This window comes from Chaetodon auriga, chromosome 12, assembly GCF_051107435.1.
Source record: "Chaetodon auriga isolate fChaAug3 chromosome 12, fChaAug3.hap1, whole genome shotgun sequence".
Taxonomy (NCBI): Eukaryota; Metazoa; Chordata; class Actinopteri; order Chaetodontiformes; family Chaetodontidae; genus Chaetodon; species Chaetodon auriga.
The window spans coordinates 25,981,091-25,997,500 of NC_135085.1; the positions used below are offsets into that span (position 1 = coordinate 25,981,091).

Genomic DNA, 16,410 nt, shown 5'->3' on the forward strand with positions numbered 1-16,410 from the left:
TCTTTGAATAAAAGAGTGTAAAGTTGCGTCGTCTTCGGGATGAAACGAGTCATCAGGAACGAGACGTTCTCCAACAAAAACACCAGCAAGCAGCAGAGAAACGTGGAAATCTGCTGGAGCTCTGGAGCAGATTAAAAACCACATCAGAGGAGCGTCTGCAGACGTAAACAAGCCAACAGTGACTGAGCGTCTTCAGCGCCTGAGGACGATTGGCTGCTATCTGCTGCTCCATCTGAGACTAAGACAGCACACAAAAGGCTAAATGTGCTGCTGCCGGTCAGCTGATGTCGCACGTCTTCTGCTGAACAAACACAAGGATCAAGCTGTGCTCTGAGCTCGGTTTGAACCAGCTGACTTCCAGGCTTTGGTGTCGACTCGTCTTCCAGCTCGTCTGGTTTCAGGTTCGGTTTTGGAGAGAAAAGTGTAAATACAAGGCCGGCTGGTGTTTATGCTGCAGCGGCAGCAGGTTTACAGAAACCACCTCAGCAGAGACGCCAAGATAACAAACAAATCAGAGGACGATGTCCAGAGCTGCGCTCGTCCTGCGAGCGTTCGGATGTTCAGAGGAGACAACAGCTGCACGGACACCAACAGCAGGGCTCACAGGGATAAGATAAGACAAAACTTATCTTAGGTGGAGGAGGTGGAGGGCTATTATCATACAGCAGCGGGACGTTTTTAGAGTTTACATGACCATCATTCTGCAGGTTTCATCAAAGCGAGCACCTCTAAACTGACAGACTTAATGGGATTCAGGTGACTGAACCTTTGACAAACGCTTCACCCTGGAAGCGACAGCAGACGGCGGCAATGTTTTCATGCGCCGGTGGATTCTTCTTCTTTGAAAATGGACTGAGTCGCTGCGTTGTGATTTGACTCTGGACCGAACGCCTGTTCCTGAACGCCACCAACTGTGAATCTGAGCCTCAACAGAAGCTCGAAGCTAAACAAAAACAAATAAATCTGCATTAAACTTCAAGCATGTTTCACTTTAGGCCACACCCACATGTGATTGGAACGGGGCCCGAAGTAATGAATGGTTAACTCAGGTTTGGAGGTGGAGGTCCAGGTGGAGGACCAGGAGGAGGTCCAGGAGGAGGTCCAGGTGGAGGACCAGGAGGAGGTCCAGGTGGAGGACCAGGAGGAGGTCCAGGAGGAGGTCCAGGTGGAGGACCAGGAGGAGGTCCAGGTGGAGGACCAGGAGGAGGTCCAGGTGGAGGACCAGGTGGAGGACCAGGAGGAGGTCCAGGTGGAGGACCAGGTGGAGGACCAGGTGGAGGTCTGGATGTCCAGCAGCTCAATCATCTGCTCAATTATCAAACAAAGACGACGATTACGTTTCAAGCTGAGAATAAATCAGTCCGCACGTCTGCAGAGCTCGCCATAATTATCTGTTTACTTTGCTTTGAAAGGCAGTCCCGCTTCCCTCCGTCTCTCCCTCCACCGCCGTCCCTCCTCCCAGGAGCAGGGCTAAAATTACCCTGCATGCATCTGCTTGTCCCTGTAATGCATCTCTGCGCTGTCTATAATAACAGAAAACCCCCTTCTCTGCTCTCCCTGGGGCCTCGAATCACTTCCTGAGCAAAGCAAATCATAGCGTCTCAGCAGGACCAGGACCCCAGCCCCCTCAGCCCCCCCACGCTGCTTTAACACACTTCAGTTCAGTTTCCTCTGAGGGTGGAAGCGGCCTCTCTCCCAGCTGAATTCCCACGGTGACTTTTCTTCCCGCAGGACAGGAAATGCTTCGTTATGTCCGTTTACAGTCGGGTCAAGGGTCAAAGGTCAAAGGTCTCCGTTGGCTGTGTTAGAACTGTAGTTCTGACGGAGTGAGCGGACCAGAGTCCATTCTGGAAAAACACGTTTAAAGAGAGTCCGCTACAGAAAGCGACGGCAAATTAACACCCCCCCCCCCCCCCGCCCCCATCTCGCTCTCCTCTCACTTCCTGTCACCTCTCAGTTTTGGTGTGTGGAGGTTTGGACAAGATACCCCCAGGGACGATTTATTTACTGACTGTTTGGGTGAAGGGACCCTTTTCATTTGATTTCCTGTTGCCTTTTTCCTGACTTCAGTCATCGCGTCACGTCAGTAAACTGTAATTCTCCAGAAGAAGAATCCCCTCTCAGCTGTTCATCAGTCGTCCAGGTCTCCGTCCACAGCTGAAAGCCTGTGAACTTCTTTGTTCCCCACCTCAAATAACTGCAGGCTGTTCTTGAACGCAGCATCAGATGTGGATCCGGCCTCTTTCTCCTGCTTACCTCGGGCGACCACGAGGGTCTTCATACAGGAATGTCTTTGTAAACTGGGTCATGTGAATTTGGTTATTTCAACAGCCGACACTTGAAACCCTCAGAATGTTAGAGGGTCCTTGAACGCACCGACCCCCCAGCTTTCAGCAGCATCGGCACACAGAACGAAGCAAACCGAGTCGAACCAGCAGTCTGGAAGAAAAAGGCCTGAACAGACTCGAGCAGTTTACGGCCGTGAGTCGAGCCAACGACGCATCTCTCCGTCTTCCTGACTTCCTGTCCTGCAGACTGATCCTTTTTAAGACCGACAGCTGATAACAGAACAGACGTCGCCGCGTCTTTCAGCCCGCCGCCTCCTCACAGCACACCTCCATGTTGACTTTACGCTGCAGATTGTATCCAGTGTTTAGTCTGAGCCGACATGAGTCGACTCATCCGCACGTTTAATCTGAAGGAAGAAAGACTGAAAGAAGCCGTTTTCTCTCGGTAGATCTGGACAGACCTGCTGACCGCTCACATTCAGTCAACATGATTGTTGTTTCATACGCAAACAAACTGAAGCTGCTGCGTTCACTGCCTCCAGCCAGCGCAGGTACAATAAACCTTCATCAGCATGGATCCGGTGGGAAAGTATCAGCGACAAAGCTGTAATTACAGTTACAACTTCCTGTGACTTCATCATCCACCGTGAAGGTTTGATCCAGATGTCAACAGGAATAAAGTCGCCTTAATAATAACCTGCTGCATGATGGACAGCTTAGGACGAGGACATGCCCCACGGAGACGAAGACAAGCGAACGCTCATCACACTGTTTCCACTCAACTGACATCGACTGACTCGTTAATTCACCTGTAAAAACTTTCCCAAAAACCAAGATGGCCGCTGCAGCCTGGGAGGCAGGACGGGACTTGTGCTGTCAGGACCGTGTGATGGTGCAGCAGTGACCCTGAACGCATCACAGGCCTTTTAATTAGCACACGGTGACAAGAATGTTGAGTTTGTACTTCAAAGCAAAGCGTGATGAGAGAACAAACAGAGAGCGGCGGGTTTGACATCAGGAGGTGAAGAAAAGGAGGCTGTTTGTTGTGTGTGTGTGTGTGTGTGTGTGTGTGTGTGTGTGTGTGTGTGGGGGGGGGGGGGGGGGGGGGGGGGCAAATAAAGACCCCTCAGCACCTGGAAACCTTCCTCTTCACACCGAAACGATCCGTGCAGACCAGCCTTTCAGCAGCCAATCAAAAATTATATAACACCTGAGACATGTCACATGACCATGCAGGTACACTGAGCATGCACCTGTGTTTTCACATGCAGGCGGCATCAGAGGGGTGAAACGTCCTGACAGAGAGTGACCACACAGAAACAGTGCTGCTCCTCCTCCTCTTCCTCCTGCTCCTCCTCCTCTTCCTCCACCTCCTCTATGTCAAAGAGACAAAAGACAAAGAGCCTCCTGCCTCTGATCTCAAGCAGGGTTTGGACATTTAGACTAAATATCTTTAAATGTTTAGATAAAAAGTTCATTAATGGAACAGGACTTAATTTAAAACAGCGAGCGAACGCTTTGAAAGCACATTCGAACCACGACGCAGGACAACGTTCTGTGATTATTTAAACACACACACACACACACACACACACACAAACGTCACCTGGCCTGCAGAGATGTCCGTCAACTTCCTCTTCCTGTCTGAGGAGGTCTGACGGCCATCTTTGTTCTAAGAATGCGCCGAATACAAACTGTTGTCTGCCCTCGCTTGTTCGCTGAACTCTTCAGATTGTTCAGCTCTCCTCTTCATATGAGAGCTGAACAATGAATATTCATGTGTGGCTCTGATGGGGGGGGGGCTCAGCTTGGGGCCCCTCGACTGTCAGTCAGTGAAACAAAAAAAGGGCCCAGAGGCCTGGAGTTCAGGCTGGAGAACAAACTGTTTCTACCTGTTTGCTCCGGCCTGTTCCTCCACCTGCTCCAGCTCACACTGTTCCTGAACCCTGACGGAGGCCTGGCGAAGCCTCCGGGACTCAACTCCACCCGTGTCTCCACCCGTGTCTCCACCTGTGTCTCCACCCGTGTCTCCACCTGTGTCTCCACGAAGACGTAAAACCACAGAGGAGCTCCACCAGAGAGTCTCACTGACGGCACAAAGCCGCTGACTGAGCGGTCCGCTCTGCGAGCACGAGCTCCTTCAGACATTAGATGTTAAACATGCTGCAAAGATCAATGGCCAATACCGTGACAGCATCAGGAAACAACTGGCCAATCAGAGCTGAGCGTGTGAATGACACACCGAGGAAGACGGAGGCAGCAGTGCACTGTGGGAAAACCCCGCTGAGAGCGTCTCGAGCTGCTTCACGTCTTCCTCTCAGGCCATAAAAGAGACAAGCCGTGTTTTTCCTCTGAGGCCAGCTGCTGCAAATTACACCAATCTGAGTGTGTGTGTGCGTGTGTGTGTGTGCATGTGTGTGCGTGCGTGTGTGTGCGTGTGCGTGCGTGCGTCAGCTGCTGCGCACTCATTGTTGTGTGTCTGAGGAATGAGCTCAGCGTGGGAACCTGGGATGTGGAGAGATTATGAGAGCTGCACAGCTGGACGATGGCTCTGAAAATCACTGCTGGCTTATTGCTGCTGATGAAAGAGACCAAATCCCCTTAACCCCCACAAACACCCTTAAATTTCCCCTTAAAATTCCTTTGATTGAGGCTGTTGAGGCTGTTTTCGGCATTTGGGTCACGTTGAACCTGCCGGTGGAGGATTCACCGTTTTATCTTGTGGAGGATTCTGGGATGTTTTGTCTCCATGTTGAGACTTCAAAGACTCTCAGGTACTGAAGCGAGGAACCCCCCCCCACCCCTACCCCCCCCCCCACCCCCCCCGACAGGCGGGTGAGTCCAGCTGTTTTCACGTGACTCCTCACAGTCCATCTGTAACTCACTGAAAACCTCAGACAGTGAACGAGCCGGACGAGGCCTTCAGGTGCCTGATGACCTGCCCAGGTTTGGTTTCCCTCGTGGGTTGAACGCGGGTCAAAGAGGAGGCCCGTCTTCGTCCATCTGCACATTTCTTCTTTGTGGCTCTGTCCTGTCATCCTCGTCCTCGACGCTGCAGCTCAGACTGCTGAGTCGAGTCAGGACACGTCGCCTTCCTGCCGCATCAAAGAGCCCCGAAGCTCAGAAGACAAGCAGACCGGAGCTCCACAAACACGCTGCATTTCCTGAGATTAACGGCGGCGGCATCGCAGCCTCGATCCGAACCTTATCGAGCGCGGCGTTCAGGGGGCGTGCGGCTCAGCGGGTCAGGAGGTGGAAACTGGGTCCGAGCTCAAACCTCGGCGATCCTTTGCTAACGACTGAAAAGCGTCTGTGACAGCGAGCGCCGCAAACATCAAAGGCTTCGTCAGATCGATCATCTCGCTCTGATCAGTCGTCATTGATCAAAGACTCCAGACTTCATCCAACATTTAACTCATTTTAGACTTTTCTGGAGACTTTGTTCAATGAATATCTGTCAAAGAAACGTACTGATGAAGTATTGATTTGATACTGGCATCAATCGATCCAGACTTCTCAGTTCTCACCATCATCTAGAATTTGATAAAAACGGGTCTGAAGCTACGTTCACCGAATGAAGCTAATGAGTCCAGCTGTTTCATCATCATCATCATCATCATCATCAATCATCATTATTGTGTGTGAACTTCACGATAGACTCTGCATCGTTATCTGCCAATAATCAGCAAGTGATCAGATCTGGTCCTGAGGCGGAGGAACGAGGACAGAAGAGCCTTCAATCAGACACGACGTGGATCTTCATGGAGGACCAGAGACGCCGTGGGGGGGTCGACCACCTCCACCGCGGGCTTCCTGTTCACTGCGCCTCCTTCTGGGTTTCTTCTAATTCATTTTGGCAGAAAAGGGCAAAATGTTTAAAATCCTCTAAACAGGAAACAAACTGTTGAGGAAACTCAACAAGCTCTCAAACTCTCAGCAAACAGTCGAGGAGCCACTTCCTGTCGAGCAGACAAAATATTCTATAACCGACCGAAAGACAGAATTCCACAATCACAACCTCTGCTGCATGTTTAAACACGAGGACTCCATTACCCAGAAATCTGTGGGGCTTTTCCCACCAGCGGCCAAATGGAGCACAGCGGCCACTCCACAGCGGCTTCAGAGGGTCAGCCAACGAACTCTGACCTGCTGCCGTCCGTCCCGCCTCTGTGACACACCTGAGCTCGACCCTCGGCTTATCAGCAGCAGAACAAAGGCCGAGCTCTAATTACGCAGAGCCGACCACGAAACAGCGCCCGAGGAGAGAAAACTCAGCGTGTAATTAAACGCATTTCCACGAGAATGAGGCGTTGAGGCCGCAGCAGCTCTAATCAGACAGTCGGCACCTGAGGCTACCGAGGCTGAGCTCAGCTCCCAGCAGCAGCGTGACTGAACCGCTCAGGAATGCGAGCTGCTGCCGGGAGGCCCGAGGCACGCCGCCCTCACAAACACAGGTATCTTTAAAAGGCCGTGCGCCTCCAAAACAGAGGCTGTGGTCAGCGAGGGACGACCCCTCTGATTGGTCGATTCATTTCTGAGAAGCAACAGTCACAGTTTCCCAGAGTCCATGAACACATCTTCAAACGAGCTGTTAGGTCTGAACAGCCACTCAAAGATACTCAGCTCACTTTCTTACAAATGACTGCAAGTCATGGATAAGCAGAAGTGTCGACTGACTGTCTGTCAATCAGCCGGCTGATCGATCTGACTGATTAGAGCTGAAAGAGAAGAACAGCAGGAGAATAAAAACTACAGAACTTAAGGCCCACCGACGAGCCGCATCTCATGGCCTTAACCTGCACACGAGTTTGAAGTTTAACATCATTTTATTTTAGTGTACACAGAGAAAGATTTTGTTTTTTAAAGACAGACTGCTGAGAGAGACGTCTGAGGGACCGTGACGTGAGAAAAGGTCCCAGCAGGGCTGGAATCAGGATTTTAGAAACCCTCAACAAGGTCTCGAGTCCAAGCAGAGAGAGTGTTTACTCACCAACCAAACTCTGTGCAATTTTCTGACAATTTTAAATCATCTCTTTCTATGCATATTCAGTGAGTGTGAAGTCTTAACATATCAAGATTTGTGCGGCCAACAGTCCAAAGCCAAAAGACATTCATTCATATGAAGACAACTCTGCCTCCCTCAGTCCCTGAGGAGACCAGCTGTCCTCAGAGGACACCTTAGTCCCATCCGAGGGGCCACTAACTTCACACCTCCGTCTGTTTGCGGGGAGGAAAGCAGGTCTGCTGGAGGTCTGAGCAGTTTGTCAAACAAACAGTGGAAATCACAAAGTGACCGAGATGGAGGAGCAGCAGGAAGCACAACTGGTGCTGTGACTGCTGACCCTGAGTCAGGTCAGAAAATAACTGAAACCCCCATCACACACACACACACACACACACACACACACACACACACCACCCCCAACAATGAAAACTATGTCCTCCATGCTTCACTGCTGGCAGCAAAAATTCCTCAATCCCAAAGTTTCCAAGTTGCATCACCGACCTCCAGCTCCAACTTTAACATACTGTGATCATTGGAAGACACAGACACACAGAAACAGTTCATCTTACAGCTTGTTTGAGATTATTTCAGATTTCTTTCATGTGAGAAAAAAAGCTCTGCATAACAGCGTTTCCGTCAATGGTTAAGCACCCCCCCCCCCCCCCCCCCATGTCCGCGTCCAACAGTCAGACCAAACTCCAGAGAAAACTTTGTCAATTTCAAGATTTCTCTTAAGTCCCTTAAGTCACAACTGCAAAACTTATCTGAGCTGTACAGACACTGTTACACAGTCTCACACCAAATCAAATGACATACTTTCACAGCTGGTGATTGTTGCCCGGTAAAGTGGATTTCGATGTGTGACGGCCGAGCGACCGAGGCGAGGCTGTTCTGTAAAGTTGGAATTCACTACAGGAGGAACGGTTTGATGGTTTTCGTGTGTGCCGAATTAAAGAACGGTGCCATAAAATGTGGAGGATATATGGGGCTGTGTTCATGTAGGTATCTGCTTTTAACTGTAGACAGGAAAGCCTTGAATTGTAGTTTTTCACCAGGGGTTCGGCGCGGCGGATCTCTCGCGCGGAGAGTAGTGGATGCTTGCGGGGAACTTACCGAGGTGCAGGGTGAGGTTGATGGAGTTCGGGTACTGGATGCCCGCCAGCATGGTCTGGCTCTGCCACCAGGTGGTATCCTGCTGGTTGTTGTAGTCGGTCAGGTACACGGCGCCGTGGTGATTCCGGGGGTCCTGGGCGTCGCAGATGTGGCAGGACTTGGTGACCCCGGTAGCGCCGGTCTGCACGCAGTACTCCTCGGGCGGAGAGCCGCAGGTGTTGGTCGCCACCACCGTAACGTTAAAAGCGGCATTGACGAATTCGGGCATGCACCGCTGCGGGGAGCCCCGCTCGTCCGAACACTCGTCCATTGCGGCGCGGACACACACCGCCAGCAAGCTCCAGGCGACCAGAGCCCGGATCAAACTTCGCATTTTTCCAGCCCCGTCCGTCCTTTCGAGCAGAAACACTCCGACACAAACTCTCCCCGAACTTGTCCAAAGTTTACGGTAACTCTCCGGTTACCGACAGACGCCCGCGGATTCAGCTACGAGCATCCAGTGAAAACACGCAGCGGCGGCAGCTCGTCTTCGCTCCAGGCCGCGTCCAGAGCTCGTGTCCCGGCTGTCCTGCTGTGTGAGGGTCTGAGCTCGGGCCTCAGCTCTTTGTGTCCGCCGCCATGCAACAACTCCAGCAGGAAAAGACGAGACTCCAGACTACACCCAGTCCGCTACTGCGCAGGTCCGCGGCGCAGAGGACACCTCGGCCACTTCCGCGTCAACGCCGAGAAAACCGCTGACGAAGAAGAAGAAACAGAAGAAGAAACAGAAGAAGAAAAAGAAAAAGAAGAAAAGAGGCGAGAGAGTCCGCAGGATGAGATTTCTCTTCAATTTAACGTCAAAGAAAGCACGAAGCAGTTAAAACGAGGCTGTCAATGAATCAGTTAATTCAATCAGTTCAGAATCAGTTACTTTAAAATTAAGATGTTCACTTTCTGACCTCTGACGATCCACGACGACGAAAACAGGATTAAAACTTTAACGCAGGAAACTTCATTTACGTCACTTCAATCCATAATAATCACATACCTGTAAAGACTTCTGAGTTTATTGTCACATTAATGACAATTAATTACTCTTTATGTCCAAATCAACACATTTTACTCACTTCCTGCTGCGTCTTATGATAAAACACGTTTCTGTCTCATAATTTTCAGTTTCAGTGAGTATTTTTATTTTTATCATTTCTAACTTTTCATCGGTTCTTTGATTCTTTTTTTTTTCTTTTCTCTTTTTTTTTTGGCAGGAAAAGGCTTCCATACAAACACTGTGCAGCAGAGGAGGCTTTAAATGATCGAAGGAAAAAGGACGAAATCCAACATTTGTTCCTTAAAACTGATTCTTTTCCGTCTGATTTGATTCTTTAATCTCTTCAGGCCTCAGAACTCTTTCAGTCTCAGTCTGAGAAAGTGATGAAGAGTGAAACCATCGGAGAAGATAAAGAGATGATGAAGCGTTTGCTCATTAACACACAGTCCAGCTCTGATGAGATCTTCTTCAGTACCGACCAATCAGAGCTCTTTCACACACATTTCTCCTGCCTGCACACCTGCTGCCTGACAGGTGAGACACGGGTGAGACTGCCACAGGTCGAAGGTTAAACGTGAGTCCTGTCAGTGGACATCATTCAGCAGAAGAACAGATGACTCTAAATGAGCTCATTAGAACTGATGACTGTGTGAGTCATGTGTTCATCCATCTCGTTACAGCATGTAAACGACCCATTAAAGACAAATAATTCAAGTAAACTGAGCTTAACGAGGCTGAAACGTTCACAAAGTTCAGTTATTCTGTCTTTTTAAGCTGTTTTCAGTTTTAAGTTTCATTCATTCATTGCTCTCCCAGTGTGAACACATGAAGACAGAATTCAGACCTTTTATTTAAGGAAGACCACAACACTGAAAATACTCTGGTACAACTACTGGAAATGTTACTTCAGTAAAAGTATGTCAGTATAAATGTACTTGAAGTAGAAGTACTGCGTGCAGTAAAGTGTCCTCTGTGTCTGTTGTCCTCTTGTCTCTGGTCTTTAGATCATGGTGTCTCTGTGTCTGTTGTCCTCTTGTCTCTGGTCTCTGGAGATCATTGTGTCTCTGTGTCTGTTGTCCTCTTGTCTCTGGTCTCTGTAGATCATTGTGTCTCTGTGTCTGTTGTCCTCTTGTCTCTGGTCTCTGTAGATCATTGTGTCTCTGGTCTCTGTAGATCATTGTGTCTCTGTGTCTGTTGTCCTCTTGTCTCTGGTCTCTGTAGATCATTGTGTCTCTGTGTCTGTTGTCCTCTTGTCTCTGGTCTCTGGAGATCATTGTGTCTCTGTGTCTGTTGTCCTCTTGTCTCTGGTCTCTGTAGATCATTGTGTCTCTGTGTCTGTTGTCCTCTTGTCTCTGGTCTCTGTAGATCATTGTGTCTCTGTGTCTGTTGTCCTCTTGTCTCTGGTCTCTGTAGATCATTGTGTCTCTGGTCTCTGTAGATCATTGTGTCTCTGTGTCTGTTGTCCTCTTGTCTCTGGTCTCTGTAGATCATTGTGTCTCTGTGTCTGTTGTCCTCTTGTCTCTGGTCTCTGGAGATCATTGTGTCTCTGTGTCTGTTGTCCTCTTGTCTCTGTAGATCATTGTGTCTCTGTGTCTGTTGTCCTCTTGTCTCTGGTCTCTGGAGATCATTGTGTCTCTGTGTCTGTTGTCCTCTTGTCTCTGGTCTTTAGATCATTGTGTCTCTGTGTCTGTTGTCCTCTTGTCTCTGGTCTCTGTAGATCATTGTGTCTCTGTGTCTGTTGTCCTCTTGTCTCTGGTCTTTAGATCATTGTGTCTCTGTGTCTGTTGTCCTCTTGTCTCTGGTCTCTGGAGATCATTGTGTCTCTGTGTCTGTTGTCCTCTTGTCTCTGGTCTCTGTAGATCATTGTGTCTCTGTGTCTGTTGTCCTCTTGTCTCTGGTCTCTGGAGATCATTGTGTCTCTGTGTCTGTTGTCCTCTTGTCTCTGGAGATCATTGTGTCTCTGTGTCTGTTGTCCTCTTGTCTCTGGTCTCTGTAGATCATTGTGTCTCTGTGTCTGTTGTCCTCTTGTCTCTGGTCTCTGGAGATCATTGTGTCTCTGTGTCTGTTGTCCTCTTGTCTCTGGTCTTTAGATCATTGTGTCTCTGTGTCTGTTGTCCTCTTGTCTCTGGTCTCTGTAGATCATTGTGTCTCTGTGTCTGTTGTCCTCTTGTCTCTGGTCTTTAGATCATTGTGTCTCTGTGTCTGTTGTCCTCTTGTCTCTGGTCTCTGGAGATCATTGTGTCTCTGTGTCTGTTGTCCTCTTGTCTCTGGTCTCTGGAGATCATTGTGTCTCTGTGTCTGTTGTCCTCTTGTCTCTGGTCTCTGTAGATCATTGTGTCTCTGTGTCTGTTGTCCTCTTGTCTCTGGTCTCTGTAGATCATTGTGTCTCTGTGTCTGTTGTCCTCTTGTCTCTGGTCTCTGTAGATCATTGTGTCTCTGTGTCTGTTGTCCTCTTGTCTCTGGTCTCTGGAGATCATTGTGTCTCTGTGTCTGTTGTCCTCTTGTCTCTGGTCTCTGTAGATCATTGTGTCTCTGTGTCTGTTGTCCTCTTGTCTCTGGTCTTTAGATCATTGTGTCTCTGTGTCTGTTGTCCTCTTGTCTCTGGTCTCTGTAGATCATTGTGTCTCTGTGTCTGTTGTCCTCTTGTCTCTGGTCTTTAGATCATTGTGTCTCTGTGTCTGTTGTCCTCTTGTCTCTGGTCTCTGGAGATCATTGTGTCTCTGTGTCTGTTGTCCTCTTGTCTCTGGAGATCATTGTGTCTCTGTGTCTGTTGTCCTCTTGTCTCTGGTCTCTGTAGATCATTGTGTCTCTGTGTCTGTTGTCCTCTTGTCTCTGGTCTCTGGAGATCATTGTGTCTCTGTGTCTGTTGTCCTCTTGTCTCTGGTCTCTGTAGATCATTGTGTCTCTGTGTCTGTTGTCCTCTTGTCTCTGGTCTCTGTAGATCATTGTGTCTCTGTGTCTGTTGTCCTCTTGTCTCTGGTCTTTAGATCATTGTGTCTCTGTGTCTGTTGTCCTCTTGTCTCTGGTCTCTGTAGATCATTGTGTCTCTGTGTCTGTTGTCCTCTTGTCTCTGGTCTCTGTAGATCATTGTGTCTCCTCATTCATGTCTCAGCAGGATGTCCCTGTTGGAGTTGGTTGAGGTGGAGCTCGTTTTAACTCAAACTAATGATTCTTTTCATTCTGGATCAATCTGGTGATCAGTTTCTCCATCGATCGATCGTTTGCTTTGGAAACATTGTGAGAATAGTGAGAAATGTGGTCACAATGAGCCCAAAGTGACGCCTTCACCATGTTTGTTTGGTCCAACAGTCCAAAGCTCCACATGATCCAAACACATTCAGATCATTGAGATCATTGAGAGGAAAAGCAGCAAATCAAACATGTGAGAAGATCAAACATCAATGATTCCACAGCAGAGATCAATAAACCATTATCATTATCATCAATCAATAATTTTCTGTCAATTCACTAACTGATTAGCTAATCATTTCAGTTGGACTGTTACATTTTCATCTGTTCTGTGTGTAGAAGTCTTACAGGTAAATGTAGTGGAGTAGAAGCACAAAGTGGCATAAGGTTAAAATACTCAGGTACAGGTACCTCAGTGTTGTACTTTAATGTACTTGGCTACACTGCAGCAGCTGTGTTCAGGTGCTGCTGCCTCAGGTGGTGATAAACTCAGGTGTGTCTGGTGCAGTCGGTCAGTCACAGGTCTCGTGCACACCTGGAATCCTCACCGAGGCCGTGAAAGCTTTTCACGCTCAGGTCCGTTTGTGACTGCAGGATGTGAAGACAGGTGGCGCCCCCTGCTGCTTACCTGTTTCATGTCCTGCAGCTGATCTTTAGCTTCACACATTCAGTCTGTTCAGTGTACAAACACTTGAACACCTGAGCAGGTATTCATCACCTGTGCTCCAGAGGAACAGAGTACATTTACTCAGGTACTGCACTTACATCATTTGAGGTATCTGTAATGTACTCCAGTATTTGCTTTTCATGGTACTTTTTACTCCACTACATTTATTGGACAGCCAGACCAGACCTGATGAATCCAAAACTTCACCGAGACAACAGCATATAACACCAGGTCACTCCAGGTCCAGGTCCAGGTCCAGGTCCAGTCAGTGACAGCACGCTGGTGAATTCACTGACGTCCCTCCCACCTCCTCCAGCTCCTGGTTCAGGACCCAGATGAGTTCCCAGGTCACTGTGGTCTGGGTCTGTCATCTGGTGTCCTCCTGGTTGGACCTGCCTGGAAAACGTCCACCAGGACACTCTGAACCACCTCATGTCCTCATGAAGGAGCAGCTGTACTCTGAACGGGTCTCTCAGACCAACCTGAACCCAGGTCAGGGACCAGAGTATGAGGTGCCCCTCTGAACGAGACCAGACTGAAGCACTAACATGGAACCAGGTCTCCAGCCACCACTGAGGACCACTGGAGGACAATACCTAAGTACATTTACTCCAGTACTGCATGAAGTATAATTCTGAGGTACTTTATTGTGTACTACTTCACACTGCTATGAGATCTATCGGCTCAGTAACTGAATTCAAACGTGTGCTTGAAAACATTTAAACCTTTATTTAACACACAGACACAAACAGGACAGAGCTTCTACCAGCGTGGACACACTGATGATGATGATGGAGGCTCTTCATCCACAACCACTCACAGTGAACACAGTGGCTGATCAATCAGAGCCATCGCAGGAACACAAACACAAACCGGGGGGGGGGTCTGACCAATCAGAAGACAGGATCACTGAGCAAACACTGACCACAGGTCAGCTGCTGAAATTCAAGCTGAAACTAAACACGAGGAGTCTGATTGGTCTTCAGGAAGTCATGTGACATCAGCATGCTGCTAGATGTTAATAACCTCCTCTGAACCCTCCTCCACCTCCTCTATAACCTCCTCCTCCATATCCACCTCCTCCTCTGTAGCCTCCTCCACCACCATATCCTCCTCCTCCTCCTCCTCTGTAACCCCCGCCTCCCCTGTACCCTCCTCCTCCTCCTCCTCCCCTGTACCCTCCTCCTCCTCCTCCTCCTCCCCTATACCCTCCCCCTCCTCCGTAACCTCCCCCACCTCTGTAGCCTCCTCCTCCTCTGTAGCCTCCTCCTCCTCCTCCTCGGTAGCCTCCTCCACCTCCCTGGTAGCCTCCTCCTCTGTCGAAGCGTCCCATCTTGGGAGGTCGAGGACCGTCTCCCATCCTGCGCAGAGAAGTCGGAGGAGAATCATCGTTAGACTGAATCTGCTGGTGGAAACTGATTTCTTTGACATTTGGCTGAAATGATCCTTTGAAGGTGTAACCTGTCAGAACTGAACACCTGTCTGAACACCTGTCGAAGGTCACTGCAGACAAACGGAAGGCAGCACATCACCAGAAAAGCTGCTAACCGCTGCTGACTGCGCTCTGAGCTGTAGCTGCTACCTGCTGTTAGCTCGTTAGCTCAGTTAGCTGTGCAGCTAGCGGCTCTGTTAGCTGACTGGATTCTTCGCTGACAGAGGGGGATTGTTGTCTGTGTGTATGTGTGTGTGCGTGTGTGTGTGCGTGCGTGTGTGTGTGTGCGTGTGTGTGTGTGTGCGCACCTCTGGCTGCTGCTCATCATGTTGAGTCCAGCTGCTGACGGTTTGGACACGTGTCTGATGAGGTTCAGCAGCCGTTGGTTGGTCTGGTCCATCTGTCTGATGTATTCTGGCTCTTTGGTCACTTCCACCACCAGAGCCTCCAGCCCGGCCCGCAGAGCCAGGACGCCGCCCGCCACCTCGTGAGGAATCCTCAGTTTGATCCTGCAGGCATTAATGTGAAAGGTGGTCACTCACTTCCTGATGATCTGATCAATAACAACAAGACGAGTGTGAGGACATGAAGCGTCCCGCTGAGAGGACAACGAAGGACGAGCTGGAAACACCTGAGGTACGTCTGGACAACATGATGGGACGCAGAACTAAAGGTCGGTCACATGATTCTGACATCAGCATGCATCGTAGGTGATCCCATCACAGGTGGACAGCTCTGAGAGCAGCTGTGAACGCACCCATGATGCATTGCTTTGAGGTCCGGTCGCTCAGAGCGCATCCAGAGGTGGAGCGTTCGTTCGCAGGTAGAGCAGGAAGTGACACACTGTGACGTGATGTACTGTCCACCTGTGACTGATCACCCAGGACGCTGCCAGGTGTGAACGGGACCACTGTTACTTCATCGATCACTAACAGGAACCCTGATCAGCTGCTCAGAGAGATCTGATCAGTCTGCAGTGACACAGGTTAATCAATCACTGATCACGGATTCGTGAGAGAAACACCTGTGAGTGTGAATATTTGGCTGTTTGTCGTCACTCAAACTGATGAGTGAAGAGACGAAGCAGCGGAGTCTTTCTCACCAGTCGTCCAGCTCCACGACGTCTCCGCCGGAGTTGACCTTCTTGCAGGCGAACAGCAGCAGCTGCAGAGGACTGACCAGGGTCATCCCTTTAGCCGAGATCGCTCTGGTCCGGATCTGAAACACAACCAGGACACGTTCAGAGACACCAACACAACCAGGACACGCTCAGAGACACCAACACAACCAGGACACGTTCAGAGACACCAACACAACCAGGACACGCTCAGAGACACCAACACAACCAGGACACGCTCAGAGACACCAACACAACCAGGACACGTTCAGAGACACCAACACAACCAGGACACGTTCAGAGACACCAACACAACCAGGACACGTTCAGAGACACCAACACAACCAGGACACGTTCAGAGACACCAACACAAACAGGACACGTTCAGAGACACCAACACAACCAGGACACGCTCAGAGACACCAACACAACCAGGACACGTTCAGAGACACCAACACAACCAGGACACGTTCAGAGACACCAACACAAACAGGACACGTTCAGAGACACCAACACAACCAGGACACGCTCAGAGACACCAACACAACCAGGACACGTTCAGAGACACCAAC

At 49.6% G+C, this 16,410-nt stretch overlaps 2 protein-coding genes across 5 annotated transcripts in view; both read right to left on the minus strand.

Annotated features, from left to right (window-relative positions):
- lamc1 (laminin, gamma 1) overlaps nt 1–9,046 on the minus strand; it is a 39,947-nt gene extending 30,901 nt beyond the window's left edge. Inside the window, exon 1 of the mRNA XM_076745444.1 lies at nt 8,407–9,046. Coding sequence (XP_076601559.1) covers nt 8,407–8,779 — 373 coding nt within the window. The 5' untranslated portion in view covers nt 8,780–9,046. The remainder of the gene's footprint in view (nt 1–8,406) is intronic.
- A 2,775-nt stretch (nt 9,047–11,821) lies between these two features.
- dhx9 (DEAH (Asp-Glu-Ala-His) box helicase 9) overlaps nt 11,822–16,410 on the minus strand; it is a 16,207-nt gene continuing 11,618 nt past the window's right edge. For 3 of the 4 annotated variants that reach the window (XM_076745314.1, XM_076745315.1, XM_076745316.1), the window contains exons 26-28: nt 15,824–15,939; nt 15,030–15,230; nt 11,822–14,650 (exon numbers count right to left, since the gene is read on the minus strand). In XM_076745314.1, the coding sequence (XP_076601429.1) occupies nt 14,308–14,650; nt 15,030–15,230; nt 15,824–15,939 (660 nt within the window). In that variant the 3' untranslated portion in view covers nt 11,822–14,307. The remainder of the gene's footprint in view (nt 14,651–15,029; nt 15,231–15,823; nt 15,940–16,410) is intronic. The other variant, XM_076745317.1, reaches the window with a different exon arrangement.